Genomic DNA, 23102 nt, shown 5'->3' with positions numbered 1-23102 from the left:
TAGCAATATTCTTTAGGAATTATCTAATTCTTTAGGAAATGTCTAAGGGAAAAAGTCCAAGCATGAATATTTTAAATGTTCATAAGGTGATTCTCTTTTTACTGCTAATATTAAGAATTCCTTTGCCACTCTCAAGCAAGAACACTTAATGGGTATTTACTATAATCACTTTAACAGCAATAAAAATAAAACCCTAAAGGAATTCCCTGGTTTCCTAGTGGTTAGTTTTGGGCTTTCACTGCAGTGGCCCAGGTTCAATCCTTGGTGAGGGAAGTGAGACCCCACAAGTTGTGTGGTGCAACCAAAAATAAATAAATAAAATCCTAGTAAATTCAGTCCTGATGTAACTTGAAGTCTCCATAAAAATGAAATTTTAAGAATTATTCCAATTTGTCCTACCCAAGGCTTAACACATTTGACCATGTCCCATCTTTATCCACATATGAAAGTTAAATTTAATGTTTGTCTATTACTCCATCCCTCAAGTACTGAATACAAATGGATGAAACCATCAACAAATTGAGAGGTGATAATTCAGATACTCTGGCAGGCTAAAAGGTATACTCAAAATTTACTCTGAGATGAATCCTCAAAAAGAAAAGGACTCAGACTGGATTTTGGGAGCATGGTGCTTTTAACTTTTGTGTCAATTTTGCCAGGATACAACTTGCAGATGGGGTTTATTCTAAACTGGTTACTGAGTTATTACTGAGTATTCAAACACCACCAGGGAGTTATTAAAATTAAGTGAAGGGAAATCTTCCATCTTATATAACACTAAAATGAATTATTTTCTATCTAAAACATAATCAAGACACTCATACAATCCAAACAAAAGAAGAATACTTACTTTAAGAAATCAAAATTGTGAAGGGTATCATTCCAGAAGTATTTCATACTATGGTGGGTGAAATAGCGAATCTGTAGAACATATAAAAAGGTTACATCAAAAAGCATTATCATCACTTGTTAATAATTAAGTTTACTAACACAAATTTAGCATATAACAACTATTAAAATTAAAGCAATCACATGTGACATAATCCATTTCTTCTAGTAAATATTTAAAATGTTTACATATAGTGATAAACGGGTATTTTATATGCATATAGTTTTATCTTAAAAATAAGTACAAAATTATAGACTATCTACAGTAGCATAAAATGTAACAATTCCAGTTTTTAAAGAAACATTGAGAATAAGATCACAATACCTGTTGTGACTGAGGCTGTGAGTATTTATTCATCTCAAGCCTATTCTCTTCAGCCAGATTTTCAGTTAAGTGAACTGCATGGCCATTTAAAACTTTATTAACCAGAGATTTTGAACTTGAAAATGGGGGAGTTTCTAGAGAAAGGAAGCGAACTTTTGCACAAAACCACGTTCTGAATTCATCCTTCAAAGAGAAAGGAATAAGGGTAAAGAGTCAATTATATATAATCATATATACAGTTTCCATTCTTTACACGATATATTATTTATTAATACTAATCTCTAAATGAGAAAGCGTCACTTTCTACTCACTAAATATTAAACCATTTCATGAAGATGCACAAATTCAAACATAAAGTGTTCTTGATCGCTTAGCATTTTATATACGTCATTCTTTACTGACAGAGGATCTCATAAAAGATTATGCATAATTTCTTGATTTAATCCACCTACATACTGAGACTGGGTATTAAAGCCTCTTATAAAATGCTTCCAAGTAGGATTACAAAACAAAACCTGGGGAGCAGCAGCACTGCACAGTAGAAGAGATCTGGGATACAGCCCTTTCGGGTAACCTTGACAGACCAGCCATCTATCTAATCTCTCAGTGCATCAAGAGCTATAAAAAAGGGTAGATTTGAGTGGCTCAGACAGTAAAGAATCCACCTGCAATGCTGGAGAGCTGGGTTCCATTCCTGGGTCGGGAAGATCTCCTGGAAAAGGGAATGGCTACCCACCCAGTATTCTTGCCTGAAGAAGTCCATGGACAGAGGACAGCCTACTGGGCTATAGTACATGGGTTCACGAGGGGTCAGACATGACTGAGTGACTAACACTTTCACTTTTTTTTTTCACTTTCAAGATTCCTTTAAACTCAAATCACTGGGATATTAGTCACTTGGAACACAAATGCTTTAGAAATACCAGGATTAGTATTTCTCATTGTATCCTAGCAATGATGTTCTCATCATATTTTATTTTGAACAGAATACACATAAACACATCATTTTACCCCACAAATAATTCACTACAAGTAATCCTGTGGACTTACAGTAGTCCTCAGCAGCACCACTTCACAGTCTTTGATTGCAGCTCTCACACAGGTCACCTTCACCCGCCACTCGGGCATCCAATAGAGGAGCAGGAGAAGAAAGCCACCGGTACACACCACTCCAAGAGAAATGATGGCAAGCTTCCAGCGACACAAATTATAGCCGTAAATCTCCTGCATGGACACAGTGATTAATAATCACATATCAAATGTTATGAGAGTTCCAACACAACAACCCTATCTTTCCCCTACATACACCACCAAGAAAGAGTTGAGTTTTACTAAGCTGATTTTAAACTTTCTTATAAAGGAAAAATTAGAAATTTTGCATTTAGGACTATATATAAGCATTAGCTAACATAACTTCTTAAGTTATATCAAATGAAAAAACATTTTCCTCTGAGTTTTAACAGTTCACAAGTGAAATACGAAGCACACTAGAACCATACAAGAACATACTAATACCAGAGGTATTACATAATCCCAATTCAAAAACACAGCCAGAAGGGGAAAAAAAATCACACTGACTTAGCTGCTGTTTTATTGTATTTTATTTTAGTGTTTTTTTAAATGTACTTTTCTACTTCCCTAGAAAAATAAACTCACACTTCACAAGTAAATTGTAAAAGCTGGTTACCATTTCATCTTCCTGACCCTGGTTGATAATCTTTCTTTCTTCTTTGTCCATATCTACAGTGGTTGGAAAGGTCGTGTGCTTCAGAACAATTGAAGATAACTGAGGGAAAGAGGAACAAACATCTTAGTAGATTATAGTATCTTATAGTAACTGCATACTATCAGACTTCTTGTTTGGATAAAAGTTTAACTGATATTTAAGTAATCACTAAAGTGCTAACTGATTCTCGTAAAATTTTCAATGGTGTGCCAATTCTTGAAACTGAATGACTTACTACTATCATAAAACTTGATATATTTCACTAATTAATTTATACTAGCACTAGCCCTGCTGCTAAGTCATTTAAATTCTAAGAGAAATTACAGTATTTTCCTTTTTCACTCTCCATACTCATCTACTGAGCACCTATCACATGTATGGCAATCCCTGGCCAATGGTCAATCTCTAATGCACGTGGACCCCTACTGGAGACCACCCTGATTCCAAGTCCACTGAGTAATCTTATTGTTCCTGACTACCCATGATGCTCATTTCTAGGAGAAACTTTATTGAGCTCATTGACAAAAAAAATCTCCTGTACTAAAAAAAGATTAAATTCAAACATTAAAGAGAGCTGCAAAATGTAAAACAATGCAGGTTTTCTTGCTTTTTTTTTTTGGATTCTGGAAAAAATATATATTTATTTGGGAAAATGTACTTATCTATTACTGCTTCAGTAAGTTAATATTCTTAAAGATCTATATGGCAATAACAGATATAATCCATATAAACAAAATCTTCTTAGAGTTCACAATAATTTTCAAGAATGTAAAAAGGTCTGAGCCCTGAGGTGGATGAGTTTGAGAGCCACTGCTTTAGACATGGCTGACCTCTGCAGAACACAGTGCAAATGTTACCTCCCTCATTCCAGATGCCATGCCTCCACTCATCTACCTGGTGGACAGCACAATCCTGACACATGGCTGGTACTCAAGAAATACTTCCTGAGTGACCTAATAAAGAATTTAGCTATATAATGTTTATCTGATATGAATTAATAGCAAAGTAAACCAACTGCAGAATTTCAACTTAATCCCCCACATCAGACTACTGAAATCTCCTGATTTATGTCATCAAGAAAATGACCAATAAAAAACACTGATGTGTCCTGAATGGGCACTCAAAGTTTCTCTACCTTGTGGTAGCCCTGAAGACAGGGCCAGAGGTTAAGTAGAGTCAGGACTTTCCACAGAAATAAAATGCAAGAATTTGATGACAAACACACACACATACACACACACAATATACATTGGACTTGGTGCCATCTTAGAAAAGAAGCCTCAGAGTTATCCTGTTTTTCAGAGGAAAGCAAGTCACATTATCATCCAAAACCTTTTAGGTAACTTAGTGACAATTTCTTCTCACACTAGGGTGTGTTGCAGCCCTAAAAAAGTACAATATTAGAGTCATCCCACCAATGTAAGCTTGTCCCATCAAATCAATATGACCTGAGGTAGCAGTTGTTCTCAAGGGCTATACACCTGATGCCATAGATTACATGCAGAATGAGCAAATCCAACCTCTTTCCGTGCAGAAAAGGTCAGCTGTTGCTGCCTGAGCCTGTAAGGTTTAGTCCAATCCTGCAAGGTTTCAAATGTACACATGCCTACCTTCAAAGCATAAGGCAAAGGAACTCTCTGCTCTGACACTGTCCCCACTAAAGAATCCAATCTGGGGTTCTTACCCTTTAATCTGTGCTCCTTCCTTAAATCCTGGCCTGAATCTCAGGATCATCACTCAGGATTTCCCAGGGTCATTTTTAACAACCAAAACATATAATTCTGACGCCCATTTCCCATCACCACCTAAAATATGCTTCTTGAGGGGAAGAACTTATTCAAATACTTAAATGGAAGAGAGTTCTGCTTCCAACCAAGATGTAAAGACAGACCAGACTAGCCATCCTAACTACTGGGTTGGCCAGAAAGTTCATTTGGGTTTTTCCGTAAGATATTATGGAAAACCCAAATGAACTTTTTTGCCAACCCAATAAAATAACAAAATTAATAAAATATCTAAAACTATATAGTTTTCAAGGAACTGGACGTCAACCAAACTTGTTGTTGTTTAGGCATTCAGTCATGTCCAAGTCTCTGCGAACCCATGAACTGCAGCATGCCAGACTTCCCTGTCCTTCACCATCTCCTGGACCTTGCTCAAACTCATGTCCATCGAATCAGTGATACCATCCAACCATCTCATCCTCTGTCATTTCCTTCTCCTCCCGCCTTCAATCTTTCCCAGCATCAGGGTCTTTTCAAATGAGTCAGCTCTTTTCATCAGGTGGCCAAAGTACTGGAGCTTCAGTTTCAGCATCAGTCCTTCCAATGAATACTCAGGGTTGATTTCCTTTAGGATTGACTGGTTGGATCTCCTTGCAGTCCAAGGGACTCTCAAGAGTCTTCTCCAACACCACAGTTCAAAAGCATCAATTCTTCGGAGTTCAGCTTTCTTCATGGTCCAACTGTCACATCCATACATGACTACTGGAAAAACCATAGCTTTGACTAGATGGACCTTTGTCAGCAAAGTAATGTCTCTGCTTTTTAATACACTGTCTAGGTTTGTCATAGCTTTTCTTCCAAGGAGCAAACGTCTTTTATTTCATGGCTGCAGTCACTGTCTGCAGTAATTTTTGAGCCAAGAAGAAAACGCTGTCACTTTCAACTGTGTCACCATTTCTTTCAACTGTTGACAACTGTTTCACTCAACGCAAGAAACTGATATAAAAATGGGAAGTATCTAGGTGAGCTCTATAATTGTCCCAGTTTACAAACTGAGTAATTACAGGATGCCACACAAAAAAAAGGTAGGACAGGGAACCTAGGGGGAGCCCAGCAATCAACCGAGTTGAAGAGATGAAGCTGTGAGTCTAAGGAAGTGCCAAAGTGACTGGGTTTGCAAGGCAGATTACCAGAGAAGAGGTGTGTACAGAGAATGAACACTAAAAATTTGCAACATGGGGACTCTTCTCAAGTCTTCAATTGAATACTGATCAGCATTTCTGTGTGAGAAAACTACCAAGACCAGGAGAAAGCCATTCAAAAGGTTTTAAGGGAAGAATGCATCAGGTTCACATGGGGGAGAGTACCTGTTCCCACCAACCACAATGGAAAACCTCATTAGTTGCGTGGAATCAGGAGGACCCAGAGGATTTTGCTTCAGTGGGTTTCCCTGGTAGCTCAGTTGGTAAAGAATCCGCCTGCAACGCGGGAGACCTGGCTGGGAAGATCCCCTGGAGAACAGAAAGGCTACCCACTCCAGTTTTCTCGTCTGGAGAATTCCATGGGATCACAAAGAGTCAGACTGAGAGTCTGACTTTTCTCAAAAAGTCGTGACTGAGCGACTTTCACCTTGCTTCAGTAGTAGGTTCAAATTAGCCCCAAACTAAAAGCTACTCTGGTCCTGCCAAACAAAACTTCTAGGACTTGAAAGAATAAAATTGTTTCCAAGTAAATGCTTCACAGAACCCAGTCCAAGGAGATTTACAGGAATGCAAACTATCTAGTTACCATGTCTGCTATCCAACTGAAACTTAACAGTCTTACAAAGAACCAAAAAAAGACATCCCATAATGAGAAAAATCAATGGACAAAAGAGGACCTAGAACTGACAGAGGTAACAGAATTGGTAGACAAGGCCATTAAAACAACTGCTGTAACTGTAGTCCACATGTTCAAAAAACAAGAGGAAAGACTAATCATGTGAAGCAGACACATGAAAGATATAAAAAATAACCAAAATGAACACAAAATAAAAAGTATAATATCTGAGATGAAAAATATACTAGATGGAATTAACAGCAAATTAGATATTACTGGGGAAAAAAATCAATGAACTTGAAGACAAAGTAACAGAAATATTGAAAATTAAAAAGAGAGGAAAAAATAGACTAAGGAGGGGGGAAAAAGCTAGCATAACAGCATCAATAAGCTGTGAAACAACCTCAAGTACTCTGATATACACATAAGGTAGAAAGGAACAAAAAATAAATAATTCTATAATGGCCCCAAAATTTCCAGATTATATGAAAAGCTATAAACCCAGAGATCCAAGAAGTTCAACCAACACTAAGCAAAAACATTAAGAAATTACATCAAGGTATATCACCATCAAACTGCTCAAAATTGTAATGAAAATAAATTTAAAATGACATTAAATTTTTTGCTAAAAACAATGCAGTAAAAAGACAGAGCAAGATCTTTCAAGTGTTAAGAAAATGAAACTATGATGAGAATTCTATACCCAGCAAAAAAATATCTTCCAAAATCAAAATTGAACTAAGTCTTTCTCAGATATAAAAGCTGGTAAAAATTCACCAACAGCAAACCTACACTATAAAAAGTTAAAGGAAGTCCTCAGACACAGGGGGTAAAAAAGATAACTGATGGTAATACAGATCTCTACAAAGGACTGAAAAAACCAGACATGGTAACTATGTGGGTAATTATATACAACAACAGCACAGAGAACACTGAGAAAGGAAAGCACTCTCTCATAAGGTTCTTAAGAAAGCAGGAAAAGAACGGCAAGGAACACCCAGTGTAAGCAATTAAGAGAAAGACTAAAATTTAGAGAAGAAATAAATGAAATTAAAGAAAAAAAGCTGGTTCTTTGACATCAATAAAAGTATCATTTCTGATTGCACGTGGGGGTGGGGGGTACAATTATCAATATTAGCACTATGGCAGGAGACACTGCTTTAGATTATGCAGACATCAGAAGGAGAATCAAGGAACCAACAAGCAACTTTATACAAACATACCAACTTTTTTGCAGGTCTGAACTTACTTCCAAAAAAAATTTTTTTCTTTTAAATTATTATGGACCAGGGAATGGCCATGAGTTGGTAACTACTAAAGCTCACTTAAAAGCTCAGTGATGGTCCATTAGAGTTCATTATACTAATTATTCTACTCTTTAATAATGATACTATTCTATTCTTCCTACTTTTTAATATGTATAAAAGATGGATTGAGAGTTTGGGATTAGAAGATACAAACTATTATATATACAATGGATAAACAACAAAGACCTACTGTATAACACAGGGAACCATATTCAATATCTTGTGATAAACCATAATGGAAAAGAATGTGAAAAAGAATGTATATGTGTGTGTGTGAACAACTGAATCACTTTGCTATACAGCAGAAATTAACACAACACTGTAAATCAACCATACTTGAATAAAATAATTTTTTTAAAAAAGCCACCCATCTGAGGTGAAAACAGAAGAAAATTTTCAGAGAACAGTCATTCCTGGCATGAGGGGATAAGATCCTGAGGACTCTGCCTCTGAGTCCCAAATCTACTGACTCAATGTATTATGTATCAGGTATTATCCATAAACTCTTATTCCTGGGTTTTGAATCTAATCCTTCTTCACTCTCGTCTTTTACCCATTGCCTACAAATATAGATGCACTTTCTCACTTACATAAGTTCTAATTTTTCAACACAGAATATATTTGTAGATAAATAAGCATGCTTTTATAATTTTAGAAAAAGAATTACCATTAAAAATCAATGTTTTCATTAATTTCATATACTCATAACTATTTAAAATATCTGAGAGAATACACATTAGTCCAAGATAACTACATTTTCATCTCATATGACCACAGCAAAAATACTTAAATGAGCTATTACATGATGCACTGCTTAGAACAATCTGAATTCCCACTTATTTAAACATAATTCTTGACCATATTACCTCATTACTCATTTTACAAGTGTTATTTTTCTGAAATTTAACTTACTTTTTAAGGCAAAATTCTTATGTCTTACCAAGTTTTACCAAAGTTGAAATAGTAAAAATAATTTAAGTAATTCAAATTAAAAGTTTCTCTAAAAGTCACCAATTACTAGTCTCTTTAGACATACTATACTTCAAAGGAAATTACCAAGATTTCACTTTTCACATAAACTTTTAGTAAAACCCAGTGAGACAACTGCAACAGCTTACATTTGAACATAAACATGCTGAAAATATATATTTAAATTTTAAAAACATGTACATAAATAGAAATCCCTTATCATTTCTATGACATATCTATGAAGATAAAAATCTACATGAGCATTTCAAAATATATTACTTATAAAGGTGAAAATACATGTTAAACACTATTCTACTAATTATCTAATTAAATATTTAAAGCTTTGATATCAAACTTCTAAAATCCACTGACTTACAGAAGTATAACTTCTGGTGGTTTGAGTGCATGTGTTTTTTAATCAAGTCAATTTCTAGATCATAAAAAACAAAGAAATTTTTCTTACCAATAGCACTATATCATCATTCCTTCCAACTGTGATATTAGCAGAACTTTCAAAAGCCAGCTCTTAACAAAAACAAAATAAAACTACACATAAAAATTCATTCAAATGAGAATTTTCTGCCACGTACTTGTTTGAGTTCTTTTTGAACTGTTTTCAAAATGACTAAGACACTAAAATTCAGAATTTTTTTAATGCACCAATTTTTGTGGATTTTCAAAAGATATACCTTCAGCCATCTGACCGCCACTGAAGAGCTCCTAATATTTGAATAACTCGCATCTAGCTAGTGTATTGAAGTCCCAATTCCACAGTGCATGACGAGCCTTGATGTTATCTAAACAGCAAGCAGCTTATAGGCTATTGTGCTTAACCAAACCCTTCCTTGCATTTACAATGAACCTGATTTTTTTGTGTTGAGTAAGAACAGCAGCACAGGACAAGATGAAGCTATCAGGAATAAAACTCACTAAATCTAATTTTTGTGAAAGTTAACTTTTTCTACTACTGTATAGTATTAAATCTAGAATAAGAGTCAGATCTCATTTCCTAAAACAGGATGAGTTGGCCTCAACAAGAACAGAAATCCCAAAACTTAAGGTATCTTTGCTTCAAACCTGAGTTTCACACGAGCTGTAACAATATTATAAGAGTATGTGTGGAGGATTTTCTTTGAGGATATGTATGTGCCTAGAGGATATGTATGTAACAATATTATAACAGTATGTGTGGCGGGTTTTCTTTGAGGACATGTACCTGCCTAAAATTCCAAAGTAGATAATTTTACAAGGTGATTTCATTAATGATCTGCCACTCAAGTAAAACCTCAAGCAAACTATATTCTGAATAAATATTTTTAATTTTTTACTTCAGTTGGTATTTGCCAACTTCAGGGAGACTGGAGTTAAAAGAAATAAAAACATACTATTTAATGTTCACAAAATTAAGAGTTAAAAAGTTCTCAAATGATACGCTTCATAAGTTTGTAAACATGTACTTTTGAAGTCTTAAAAATTAAAACTGCACTAAACTTTTGGGCTACCTTGTATTGTTGAAAAACAAAATGAATCATCCTACTTTATTCTGTAGTTCTAGATTCTTTTTCTGGAGAATTAAACATACCTACTCATGTTAAATAAAGATTTGATAAATACATCTTTCAAGACCACAAAGCAAAAGGTATCATAAAAATCCTAAAAAATAAACAGCACAGCCAGCATTCTGAGTATAATTTCATTGTCAAATGTGTAGCATCCTCAGCAATTAAGATGACCTTCTGCAATTCAAGAACAGTTCTACTGAAATAAAATGTGCAGTAGTCAACTGAAATAAAATGTGCCCTAACAAACATGAAATCTTTACTCACTGTACAATCTTAATTTTAATATCTATACAAATATTTGTGTAAAAAGAACAAAAAAATCTCAATCTCCCAACTGCAGTAACAAAATTGTGAAAAGGGTAAAACTTAACACTCAAGTCAGCTCCTAACAATAAGAATGACATAATATAATTTAGTGAATACATGGAAATTTTACAAGGATACCAGCTAAATTTTAACAAAGCTCTACTCAATACCCATTTTATCACTTCCCATCTTGAACTTTCTCTTATAATACATGCTTTTGTTTCTGTGTTTAGGCTTAAGGAAGACCATTGTATCCAATATACACCAAACCAAAACTGTATTTACATTTGCAAAGTGCAGTCTTTGTATAATTTATTTTTTGTGAGTTACAAAACAATGTGATAGCTTAACAAAATAAGTTATAATTAGGAAAGGTAATGCAATTTTCTGTCTTAGGGTCAATTAAAGAACATTAAGAGTTCTAACTTAACCTGCACTACAGCATATGTGCATACATTTTAATAATTTTTTATTATATACACTATTTAAAAAAAGAAAGAAACCCATTTATTCAGAGAAACTCCATGTGGTAAGACTATCATTACACAACATAATGGCTTTGAGTATTACAGTCAACTGTATAGCATTTAATCAGTACAAACTGGGAGAAGGCACCTTTGAAATGACAAATGGCATCTATGCTTTATTTTCATTATTTTAATTTAAAAAGGAAATGACTAAAATTAATCATTTACATACATCATAACTAAGTTTGCATAATTAATTTTGTTTACTTAATATGAGATTTTTTTCATTTATTCAAGTTACTCTGATCTTAACACTTTTATACTTCCCCTTAAATCTTCCTCATGTATTCAACTTTCTAAAACTCCCTACTCAAGGAGAGTTTTCAAAGTACTGTAATTGCTAGATTTATTTCAAAACTTTACTAGTAGACAGGCTCACTGTGGTTAAGACCAGTCCTAAACTGTGAATATTCAAAACTGGCAGAACCAAAAAGGCCTCAAAAGAAAACTGGCACCCACCCCTAAAACAAAAGGCTGAACAGATCTGTAAACTGGTGACATAGCTAGTGTGTCAGGATGGGAAGGGAGGAGACTTCAGTACTCTTTGAATGCTCCTACCATCTATGTGCAATAATATTTTTAAATAGATAAGGAGAGAAAGAAGAAAGACTGAGCATATGTACAGAATTCTAATTCTACCACACACGGCCACCTGTGGGCCTGAACCTATGGGAACCTCCAATGGTCTCTATTAAAGCATTCCACTCTGTGCCTGCACAGCACACTCTCACTGTTATTTTACCCCAGACACAGTAAAGTAGCCATTTGAAGGCTCCCTTAACAAATATATTTCAAGAAAGCTACAGTTGGCTCTTTTTATTTTTTTATTATTTTATTTTTCTATTTCCTCCATATTTTGGCTCCACTGAGGAAAAGTACTAACCAGAGATACAGCATAAGCAACAGCAAATTTTGAATTATTTTATCAAACTAATTCATCTATAAACCTTAAGTGACCATATATGCCATGTTCGTTACTATATTAGGAACAGTAAGAGATATACATTATCCCAAAATACAAAAAAAAAAAAAAAAAAACAGAAAGAAGAGTACAGAACTCAAGAGTCAGCTTTAACTTGTTCTTAAATGTCAACTAACTCCACATGAACTATTTTGCAAGTTCCTTCACCCATCTTGGTTTCAATTTCTCCACTAAAATGAGACGGTTGTAATAAATCACCATTCATTCCAACCATGAAAGTTTTTGACCTCCTGAAGTATTGCCTGTGTATATAGCCAGCTGTTGCACTCTTTCACCATTAGGTGGTGCTCCAACATTGGTAAGAAAGACTGACAGGTTTCACAACTTTGACAAGGCAATCACTGATTTAAGTATGATTAAAGGTAAGAAATTTTATACACTTTTTTTAGTACCAATGCAAATACTAATATGACAAAGTAGGAGCTTCTCATAATAGAACTTCTGCTGCATGTGTCTCGATGGAAAATAAGACATCACAATAAACATAAAACACATGATAATGGGGAGGGGAAGGCAGATATTATTCCCTTCATACAGACTCCCAAAATCACACTCATCTGAAACTAGAATTTAGGGTACAATGTTGTAGAACCAGGGAGGAGGGAAAACAGTAACAGTTAAAGCTCATGATCCTACTGGAGAACAGGATAAGGTAAAGTATGAAGTTATGTGATAAAATTACTTATCTTAACTGCCAACAACAACAAAAGCACCTTTATACATTGCTGCTAAGAGTGAATCTGTACTAGCTTTTTGGGAAATCAACTGACGATATACAAAAACTTAAACCTCCTACATACTCTGACCCAACAATCCCAATAAGAAATCACACATGTACCTATACGTGTATGTTATCACAAACCCTTTCTTCAAATTCCTCTCTGCACTGTTAGACTTCTGAAACAGAATATAAAAGTTTTGCACTTTTTTTTTCCTTTGGGAGTGAGACTGGGTACTTACAAACAAAAAACCTAGTTGAAACAAATGAGAGTATTTTAAACACTCACAGAAGAAACTGTATAGCATGGGCATTTGATACAAAAGAAACTGACAAATCAAGAGTTCTAATAACTATGTAAATAAATCAAATTGTTTGAGCCTAAATCAAATTGTTTAGTAATTCCCAAACTAAAAGTTAGACTTTTAGGGTTAAGGGATTAAATGGTACAAACTATTATGTATAGAGTGAGTTACAAGGATACATTGTACAAAACAGGGAATACAACCAATATTTTATGATAACTATAAATGAAGCCTAATCTTCAAAAATGTGAATCACTATTATTTTACACGTGTAACTTACATAATATTGTACATCAACTATACTTCAATTTTAAAAAGTTACTTTATAGAGGTGCAGTAAAGGTTTTCATTAAGCAATATATACATGAATGTTTCTTCTATTTTAATGCAAATTAGTAACTATTTCTTCTAAACTGTAATGCTGTTAGTCCAAATCCCTAATAGCTTGTTTGACATTTCAATCAGCAATTTAAAAGGTGGTCTTTGAAATCTAGACACATTAATTCTAAGACTCATCTTTCACATTTTAGCATAGTTACAACTGGGATATAGCTTAGGTGTCACTGTTGCAGTTGACAGTTGACCCCAGTGATGCAGCCATCAATGCATGCTCCTAGGACAGTGTTTATAGCATTGTCATTTCAGCTGAGTGAAGTGCTTTATTGCACTACAATGCTCAGTTTAAGGTGATGATTAAAAGTATTCCAAAAGACTACACTGTAGTTGAATATTAAAACATAAAGTGATCATTTGTGCAGAAAAGTATCAAAATAGAGAAGCAGGGTGGAAAGGAAGGACTAGGATTAGAAAGGGGCGGGGGCAGAGAAGAGTAGAGAGAGAGAAAAAAAAAGAGGGGTGAACAGGAGAACTTTCCAGAGAATTATACTTCTAAATCTTCAGTATGTTAAAGAGTCACACATGGACTACAGATTTGTTCATTTTTCTTATAACAACAAACTCCAAATAATTTTTCTTCATTAACTCAGCAGTTCACTTCAGGATTACTGTATTATGCTTGTAAGAATATAAAATTTACTCATGATCTATACTACAGTATGGCTCACATTTCGTTCTTCCAAACATTATAAAGACTCAACCACAAAGAAGCACAAAATCACCAGGAAACCATTCTGTACAAAGAGTCCAATCCTGCAAATTTACAGCTACAACTGACAGGCACTTGGATCAGCTTTTTTCAATTATGTGAATGTGAGAAAACCCACTTTACTCTTTTTTCTCCAATTTGAAACCTACCCAAGTTGACTCAGCACGGAAAGCAAGTATAAAGCCCTTATATCTGCATTCAACGAATACTTCAATAATATGGAACTTTAAGTTTCTGTTGGAGAGGATAACGGCCTTACTCAAGGCACAACTATCACAGAAACCTAAACTTCCTCATTTCCTGTGGTCATTCTGTAACCCACTATTCAGGATTAAAGAAAAAAATCAATGTGTTTGGGTACTACTGACTGACATTTGTAGAAGGATTTTTAGTTTACAAAATATTTTAACTGGCATTATCTACTTTCAGTTTTCAATCAATATTGTCTTTTAAAAACTGAAGAAAAATAATCTTCACTTAACTAAGATTAGCATTTTGCACTTTCCCTAGAAGGCCAAGCATGGAATGACTTTATATAGAAAAGCCTTACCAACACATTAAGGGATGTCATGTAGATAGCACCATCCATTTTCCAAAAATTCATCTGAAAGCAACACATACTTGAAATGCATGCTTTCATATGGAAAACAGTGACTAAGTTCCCAAGACAGAGCACAAATGACCTTTTTACCTACCACAATGCAGCTGAATTCTACTTCCTATCATACTAGCCTGGGTCATGGGGCAGGTAGCCAGGTGACCAAGCCTCTACTTCCTCTGCCCACTTCTTAATTATTAATATTTCCCAAGCCTCCACTTCCTCTGCCCACTTCTTAGCCATTAATATTCTCTATGCTTCTGTCAGGGGCAAAGGGTGATACCACTGTCCCATCAACCATGGCAACCACCAATCAGTACTGTCAGCACTGCTCTCTCCCAGACCCACAGAGTCAAACATCTACTGACCACATTTTGCTAACACCAAAAAGGCTTGTTTCATCTTCCAAAAACCTGCTCTCCCACTTGCTGCCATCACTACTAGCTCCCCTCTACCCCTTTAACAGATAAGATAGCCCTTGCCTCAAAAGCCATGCCAGGAATTTGGAAGTCACCCTAGACTCCTACCTATCCCACACCTTCTATATCCATCTGGGCTCTGTCTTATCATCTCTGCTTTTCTCATACCCACCTCCCCTATCTGCACAGGCATGCCTCAGCTCGGGTCCAGAGCCTTCTCCAGTCTCCCCCATTCAAACCAATAGAAGAACCAGATAGCATCATTTCTCTTTGTTTAAAATTTCCAGAGCTTGCTATTGTCTGCAGCAGCATTTCCCAATTGATAAAAGTCCCTCCAAAATTTTAAAGGCATTGCCTGCTCATATAAATTGAAGAAAAGTACTGAACTAAACAAGGTGCAGCAGCCTTTTACTAGCAAGTCTTTGGAAAGTTTACAGCACACTGCTACTATGCGTTTGCCCTCCATGGGAAATGGGCAGAAGAGGCCCGACAGGCTCCAAGACAAAGTCCTTCGGAGCCTGGCCTGCCTAGCTGTCAACATCCTCCTCCAGTCAACAGTGATTATTATTCACCTCCTACAAACCTTAATCCAGTCTATACAGAACACAGCTTGCAGTTCCTCTAAGAGCCCTACTGATTCCTCATTCCATTCCTTTATGTAAGTTGTTCCTTCTGCAAAAAATGCCCTCCCCTACCTAACCTAGTCTGGCTGAAGACCTCCTGCTAGTCCTTCCAGACCATGGTCAACTACCTTCTCTAGGAAGCTCTGATGAATCTCTAAGAAATGAAATTTTTCTCTTATAAAGTATGGAGCGGGCATTGTGGTTCTAGCATGCAAAGAGGCTGGCTCATGTAAGAGTCGAGAGTACATCTGACTGAGTTTCCCTGAAGGGTCTCCCCATCGTCATTTCACCCACTCCCACCCAGGAGCAGCAGGGGTGCTGCTGGCAGCGGTAGATGGAGCTGGCGCTGTGGCAACCCCATGGATCACTCATTCTTTTTGGACTGAAAAGCTTTGTTTCTGTTTTAGAGACAATTTTTCATTATTATGGACAGAGAGTCTCCCAACATGTTCATCAATGAACTTAAAACAGGGCCTTTATCCTAGCCAAGTATTAGTATCTTGAAATCTAACCCCAGACCAATTGTTTGATTTAGGGAAAGGCAAATTGAAAACACCAAGATTTTGCCAAAGTACTCTAATATTTCAAAATAAATCTAATAATATTACATTAGCATTCCAGCAAGAATCATTATGGTTGATCACTACTTCTTATTTCATAAAAAATCATTTGTTGGAATGTCATGTCCACACATGCCAAGTACGTGCTACATTCTGGAGATTACAAAGATTACATTTCTAACCTCAAGAAGCCAAATCTAGGTTAGACAAGTAAGCAAACATATCACACAAAGCGGTTGCATACTGCAGTGAAGTATGCATCACGGGAGCACTGAGAGAAGGGAGGGGCACAGGGAGGGAGGACGAGGCGTGAAGGGGACAGAGAAGTCTGCAGAGAAGAACTAGCTCTCCCTTGATCTAAGACCTGATGACCTGAGCGGTGAAGTTCATCAGGCAAACAAGCCGTACAAAGACGGGAAACGAGAGAGGGATGGACTCCAAGTAGAGGAATTACCACATGCACAAGTGCTAAGGTAAGAAATCTGAGAAAACGTCAGGGCATACACGTTGCCTGAACTAGCTGGAGCAGAGGATGGCCTCTGAGGAATGGTTGGAAATGGAGCTTTAAAAGATGGCACAGAATCAAATTATGATGAAAGACCTTGTTTGATAAAGTTATGGATTAACTTGTATGTAATGAAGCTTCTGAACTTCTCTCAACTGAAAGAGACCGAAGGCCATGAGGAGGGGCCCACATTCCCAAAGAATACAATGTGAACGGGGTGCAGTGCAGCAGTTCTGAGTTCCCTTGCTAGACTGTGTACCTCTAAGAAGGCAGAACTCACTTATCAGTGTATACCCAACATTCGGTCCTGTGCTGGGCACCGACAGGATCTAACAAAGTATCCAATAGTTAGATATGCTAACACAAACTCAGGGCTCAACTAAGAAGCCCTAACCCAGCCTCCTTCCTTACTGCCTATAAAATCACAACTCTTATGCACTACAGTAAGTGGTAATTGCCACAACTTTTAAAAGAACACGCAGAAAGGTCACTCGCTATGGGATGCAGAGAAAGGATTTGGGGAAAAAACACATTAAGATGCTTTTGAACCTGAAAAAATTAAGCAGTTTTTCTATTCTTCTCACTAAAAACTGAACAGAAAATACCTGTGGATTATAACAAGTATATTTTCACATCAAAAGAACTCAGATAAAAATAGATTAAATAAAAATAAGTAAATGACAAATAAATAAAAATAAGTAAATAACAAATAGATAAAATAAAAATCTATTTTAACTAAGAATTTGCTAGATTAGTCTTTCAAGTACTTAAGTGCTACTTAAGCCACCTGCCTGTAGTACTTTACATTTTACTTAGTAAACTGAATTATATTATGATAATTAGCAGTCAAGTAAGAACTCTGGTGCTTGGGGATATAATAAAAATAGTAAGGAAAAAATATTTGGTCCAAGAAGAACCAGTGACTCACATTTTAACGAAATCAATCCAAAGGCCACAGAAGTGAAACAAATGTCAAGCCCTCTTTTTAAAGAAAAGATGAAGACATACTTCACTAACCAGAATTTCTAAATAAGGGAACATAAAGTCCTATTAAGAAAACATAATTAAACATATTTTTAGATTTTATAATGTAGCCAGGGAGAGGAAAAAAAAAGGTAACAGTAATACAGAGGATAGGGGGGTGAAGAGTCTGAAGACACACCCAGGAACATCAAGATAAAAATAAACATCAAATGTATAAGAGACACATGAAATTAACACTTTTTAGGATGTTGCTACCAAAGACACAAAATCATGGTATTTTTCCTATGAAAAGCCTGAATTAAACAGTATGTCATTATGGCCTGCTACTCTAGTTGAAAAAAGAAATCCTCAATCACAATCCACACACTCTCTCATCACACACACACACACACACACACACACACAGGGCGGCTTGTTTTGACTATGTTAAATATTATTAAACTAACAATAGTAATTTACCAATTACTGGGCCTCTTACCCTCAGAACTCTCTAGGTTTTATTATCTCCATTCAGCAAATGAAGAAACTAAAAACTACTTAACTATAGAGGTAGTTAAGCGATGAGGCTGGAATTCAAAATCTCTTATATGTATAAGGTTCTGAGACCACATTTTAACCAATATACCATGCCCTCTACTGGGGCATATGACTGTTAAATCTTTAGAGACCATGACATTTCTTTAAAGAATGGGGTCTTCTTACTGTGCTACCCCCACAGTGATATTAAGTTCAAATACTTTAAGCTTCATGGAAAATATTAACAACTTATAGTTGTTTCAAGATAAAGCAAATCTTGCTCCCAGTAAGGTGACATTCACTCTTAAAAACACTGAAAGTAGCTGAATATCCACCTAAAATTACAAAAAGTACCAACAGTGCCCCAATAATCCCAACTTTATTCCTTAGCCCTTAATTCTGCTAGTGTGTGGTATAAAACACCCAGTATAACCCTAGGGAAATAGATTTTCTTAAACACCTAATTTCTTTCTCTATTATTCACACTGTAGAATCACATCACACATGGATTTAATTACATCAATCCAATTATCTGTGCTGCAAGAAAAAAGAAAAACACTCTAAATAACGGTGGTAGGATGCTTGCCCTCACATCCTCGTACCAGAGTGCGCAGGCAATGGAGACTGACTCTGCTGTTCCTCCGTCGATCCAAAGTCCAGTCCCCATGGAGATTACGACTCCAGAAAAAAAGTCACCTGTACTAACAGCTGGGGAAAACACTAGCTTTTGAGAACTGAAAAACAGTACGTTGGTTAACCAGTTTTCAAACTGGTGCCTTCCTAAACCACTTTTTCACGGGTAATTTTGACTACACAGGATTTTACCTTAAATGAGAATTAAGTCCAAAGCCCCTACATAAAACTGGATTTCACTTTACTCAGGACTTCAGATCAGAAAGAATTAGGATCCAAAACACTTGTCTTTTATATAGCAGAGTAAGCTACTATTTTTCACCCCACTTTACAAGTGGGAAAAAGAGAGCAATAGGATGCTGTAAAGAAGCCACACTAAACACATGTGAGAGCTGTTCCATGACTTACTTTAAAATAAACTAAAAATGTAATAGAAGTCTGTCAAATGATCAAAAGCAATACTTTAAAGCTGGTTCTCAACGGAGAAAAAAAACAAACCCACAAACATCCACCAAGCTTTGAGGTGTACCATTACTACACAGTTCAAACTAAAGACAGGGTGAAAAGAATACCCAACCAACAGAAAGCTTGTCCTTTACCAACATGCGGTCACTTACCTCTCCAGACATCAGTTTCCTTTTCTATAAAAAGAAGGGACTAATCTAAATAACCTTTGACTGTTCAACATTATTATTTTCCAATCTCATACCTCCTTATTTCAATGTCCAACTCATAAATCTTTTGTGAAAAAAATAAGAAAAACTAAGTATGAGTCAATTAATCAAGTGTGCTAAGGTAGAACAGTTCTTCACTTCGCTATCAACAACAGTCAGAAATACTTTTATTTAAAAATTTTGAGAAAGATTATATAGACATCAGCAAGTTTCACATCATGTACTCAGGAAATTCTACTCTAACTCACTGTTCCTGGAAATTTTATTTCTAACCTAACTAATATCTGACTGTCAATGGCTTTTTTTTCCCCAGGGAGGTGGGGGGTTATGGAGGCCGTGGCTTGTGGGATCTTAGTCCCCCAACCAGGGACTGAACCCAGGCCCCTGGCAGTGGAAGCAGAGTCCTAACCACTGGACTGCCAGGCAATTCCCTCAACAGATTATTTAAAAGCAAGATCCATAGCAAGTAAGTGAAAGGGTTAACTGGACAAAAATTTTGATTAAGAGATTGATTACAACTTACTTCACGCGTTTCAGGTCACATGCAAAAAAGAGACTTCAAACAGAGTACTACTCCTTCCTGCATTCTCAGCTCATCCTAGTTTTAGTGGCTTTGGTGACAGAAGGGGTGAAAGATGCATTTTCACCTGTAACTTCAAAGACACATGCCTCTGGGCAGCTCCATTCTCATAAATCTGCAAGAACTCTTCCCTTGGGGAGACACCTTATGGTACATTAAGTCCTTTTTAAATTTGGACAGTCTCTAAGTTTGTTATTTGAGTTAATGACTTACCATCTCACCTAGCAAAGGCCCCAATACAAGCCTTTGGGTTTAAGTATCATGAGGTCTGGTGTTAGGAAAGTTCTCTCTGGAGAGCTGGTCTATGGAAACTCTTCAGCATTCCTCATCCTTAACTTTCCTCACTCTCAGACATTTGACACCTGGCCAACTCTCCTTTTCCTTCATTCCACTTTTTTCCTTTCTTACTGAAGATCAAAAAGTAATTTCAACTCACCATTGTAATAGTGATCGTTTCTTCCAATTAGCATTTATTCATGACATTTCATATTATCTCTATGTTTAATCTTACTAATACAAATGTTTTTATCTCAATTTTATAATTACTAGTTACCATTAATTTCCCTGTGGCTTCCCTTGTGGCTCAGCTGGTAAAGAATCTGCCTGCAATGTGGGAGACCTGGGTTCGATCCCTGGGTTGGGAAGACCCCCTGGAGAAGGGAAAGGCTACCCATTGCAGTATTCTGGCCTAGAGAATTCCATGGACTGTATAGTCCATGGGGTTGCAAAGAGTCGGACATGACTCAACGACTTTTACTTCACCATTAATTCAACATATTCTACCTTATAAATGATACTGACTTTTCTCCAGATTAAAAAGCTTAGAACCTTTTATTTTTTAACCTGAATGTTAAAATACGTGGCCCAATTCTGATCCTCTCTTATTCCTCTACTCTCAACAAATGAAGATTAAAGACACTATCACACACACACACAAAAAGACGCTACCTATCATTTCCTTGCACATTACCTGGACTAGTTAAATGGGTCAATTAGAATACAGTTTGATAACTACAGATTTACTGTCTCCAACAAACCAGTGGTCTTCATTTCACACAGAAAAACTATGTTCCAAAACCAAAGACTAAATCTCATCAGCTAACTCTTAGATCCAGATTGAACCAGATGAGCTATCTAGCACATTCAGAACACATTCCATCACTGGAACAAACCTGAATATGTACCAAGTAGATCTCAGACATCAGACTGTGTTCCTTTAGCATACCACTGACAGTTGTTTTAAGAATGTTGTTTTCAGTAAGTGATAAGCTGCTAACTCCTATTCAATTTAAGATCCATTCACAAGGTCATCCGCTTAGATTACTCCGTATACCAGTGAACAGAAACCAGCTTTAAATGAACCAAGTAATCAATATCATTACGAAATTGTATTTCTGTCTCCTAAGATTTTAGAAATTACAACCCTCATTGTCATTTACAGGCATGAAGTTCCCATTTCCACCATCACCTAGACCAGTGGGAAAAGTTACAAAAGAAAGACAGAATTCCACAGGATGCCCCATATCACTCATCACTGCCCATTTCCTAGGACTGCCATCAACTTTAGCAATAAAGTATATTCACATCTTGAAACTTTATATTTACAGTGGTTACAAAACCACCATACTAAACAAGCACAGCCAGAGTCAGTATATAGAATGGAAGGGGCAAAAAAACTATTTACTACGTGCCAGGAAGAGTGCTCTTTCCTTTACATATGCTCTCAGCAGGTCCTCAAAACTGTGATGTAAGTACTAGTATTCTCCTTTGTTAATAAAACAAGAAAGAAAAAGAAGAACAGGGAAGTTAAGCAAAGGAACAGTATGATAATTTTAATAACCAGAGCTACCCCAAATAAAGCTTCCTGGACAAAGAACTCAGCCCTCTTACTACATAATTTGAACACGGAGTCAAAGCAACGACTGTCAACTTTATTTTCAAAAGAAATTGCTACTTAATATTTTTATTATAACTGCACTACTTAGGATTTAAAGTAACCAGGATCAACATTTTTCCTACTCAATTCTCTGATCAAAAACAGGCTTTGTTGTTCTAATGTTCAAAAATCTCACTTAGCTGTCTCACCCTCACCTGATCTAATGGTGGGTAATGCAAAAACAAGGACACTAGCAAAAGTAAACTTGCATGACAGTGATTAATAAAAGGCCCACTATTTCAAGCAACTGCCTTTAAAAGGGGTTGCTAAACCATAATGGGATGCTCACAAACTTTTATTTTGGCAACTATAGCCTATTCTGCAAAGCAACAATCCTAAGAATACCACATATATTCCAGTGAAACAAAATTAATACGTGTGCTGAATTTTAAGCAAAGGCAGAGCATTTTTAACTAGGTAATCACCCTTCAAAAGACAATCAAATCAGATTAGCAGCAGTCTTCAGAAAAGTGTTCATTTTGCAATAATCTTAAATGTTCCTGCATTTCTCAAAGATTTAAAAAAATTCTAACTTCCTGACTCAGAGATCCAAAATAGCCATTACATACACAAATGTTCTACTCATTTAGTTTGGAATCATGTGCAGGAAACCTAGGTTTGTGTTTCTAGGTTTACAACCCCATACCCATTCATTTTGCACTAATATAACCACTAAATATAGCTCTAAAACACTGATGATTAAAAGTAGTTAATTATGTGAGTGATTCATACCTCCTATGTCCAGACACCAAGATCCAAGGATGTTTCTTTCAGATCTATGGGAAAAGGAATGATAAACACCTGTTACAAAA

General features: G+C 36.1%; 1 protein-coding gene across 5 annotated transcripts in view; it reads right to left on the bottom strand.

Moving 5' to 3' along the window:
- ATP13A3 (ATPase 13A3) overlaps positions 1–23102 on the bottom strand; it is a 79436-nt gene that overhangs the window by 54778 nt on the left and 1556 nt on the right. For 3 of the 5 annotated variants that reach the window (XM_027538097.1, XM_027538062.1, XM_027538089.1), the window contains exons 2-6: positions 23023–23066; positions 2901–2999; positions 2264–2437; positions 1214–1396; positions 851–921 (exon numbers count right to left, since the gene is read on the bottom strand). In XM_027538097.1, coding sequence (XP_027393898.1) covers positions 851–921; positions 1214–1396; positions 2264–2437; positions 2901–2951 — 479 coding nt within the window. In that variant the 5' untranslated portion in view covers positions 2952–2999; positions 23023–23066. Of the gene's footprint in view, positions 1–850; positions 922–1213; positions 1397–2263; positions 2438–2900; positions 3000–9220; positions 9515–23022; positions 23067–23102 lie in introns of those variants that run through there. The other 2 variants (XM_027538071.1, XM_027538080.1) reach the window with 2 other exon arrangements.

The sequence above is a fragment of the Bos indicus x Bos taurus genome, chromosome 1 (assembly GCF_003369695.1).
Source record: "Bos indicus x Bos taurus breed Angus x Brahman F1 hybrid chromosome 1, Bos_hybrid_MaternalHap_v2.0, whole genome shotgun sequence".
Lineage (NCBI taxonomy): Eukaryota > Metazoa > Chordata > Mammalia > Artiodactyla > Bovidae > Bos > Bos indicus x Bos taurus.
Note: the sequence above shows the minus strand (reverse complement) of the source record. Positions and strands in the feature narration are given on the sequence as shown.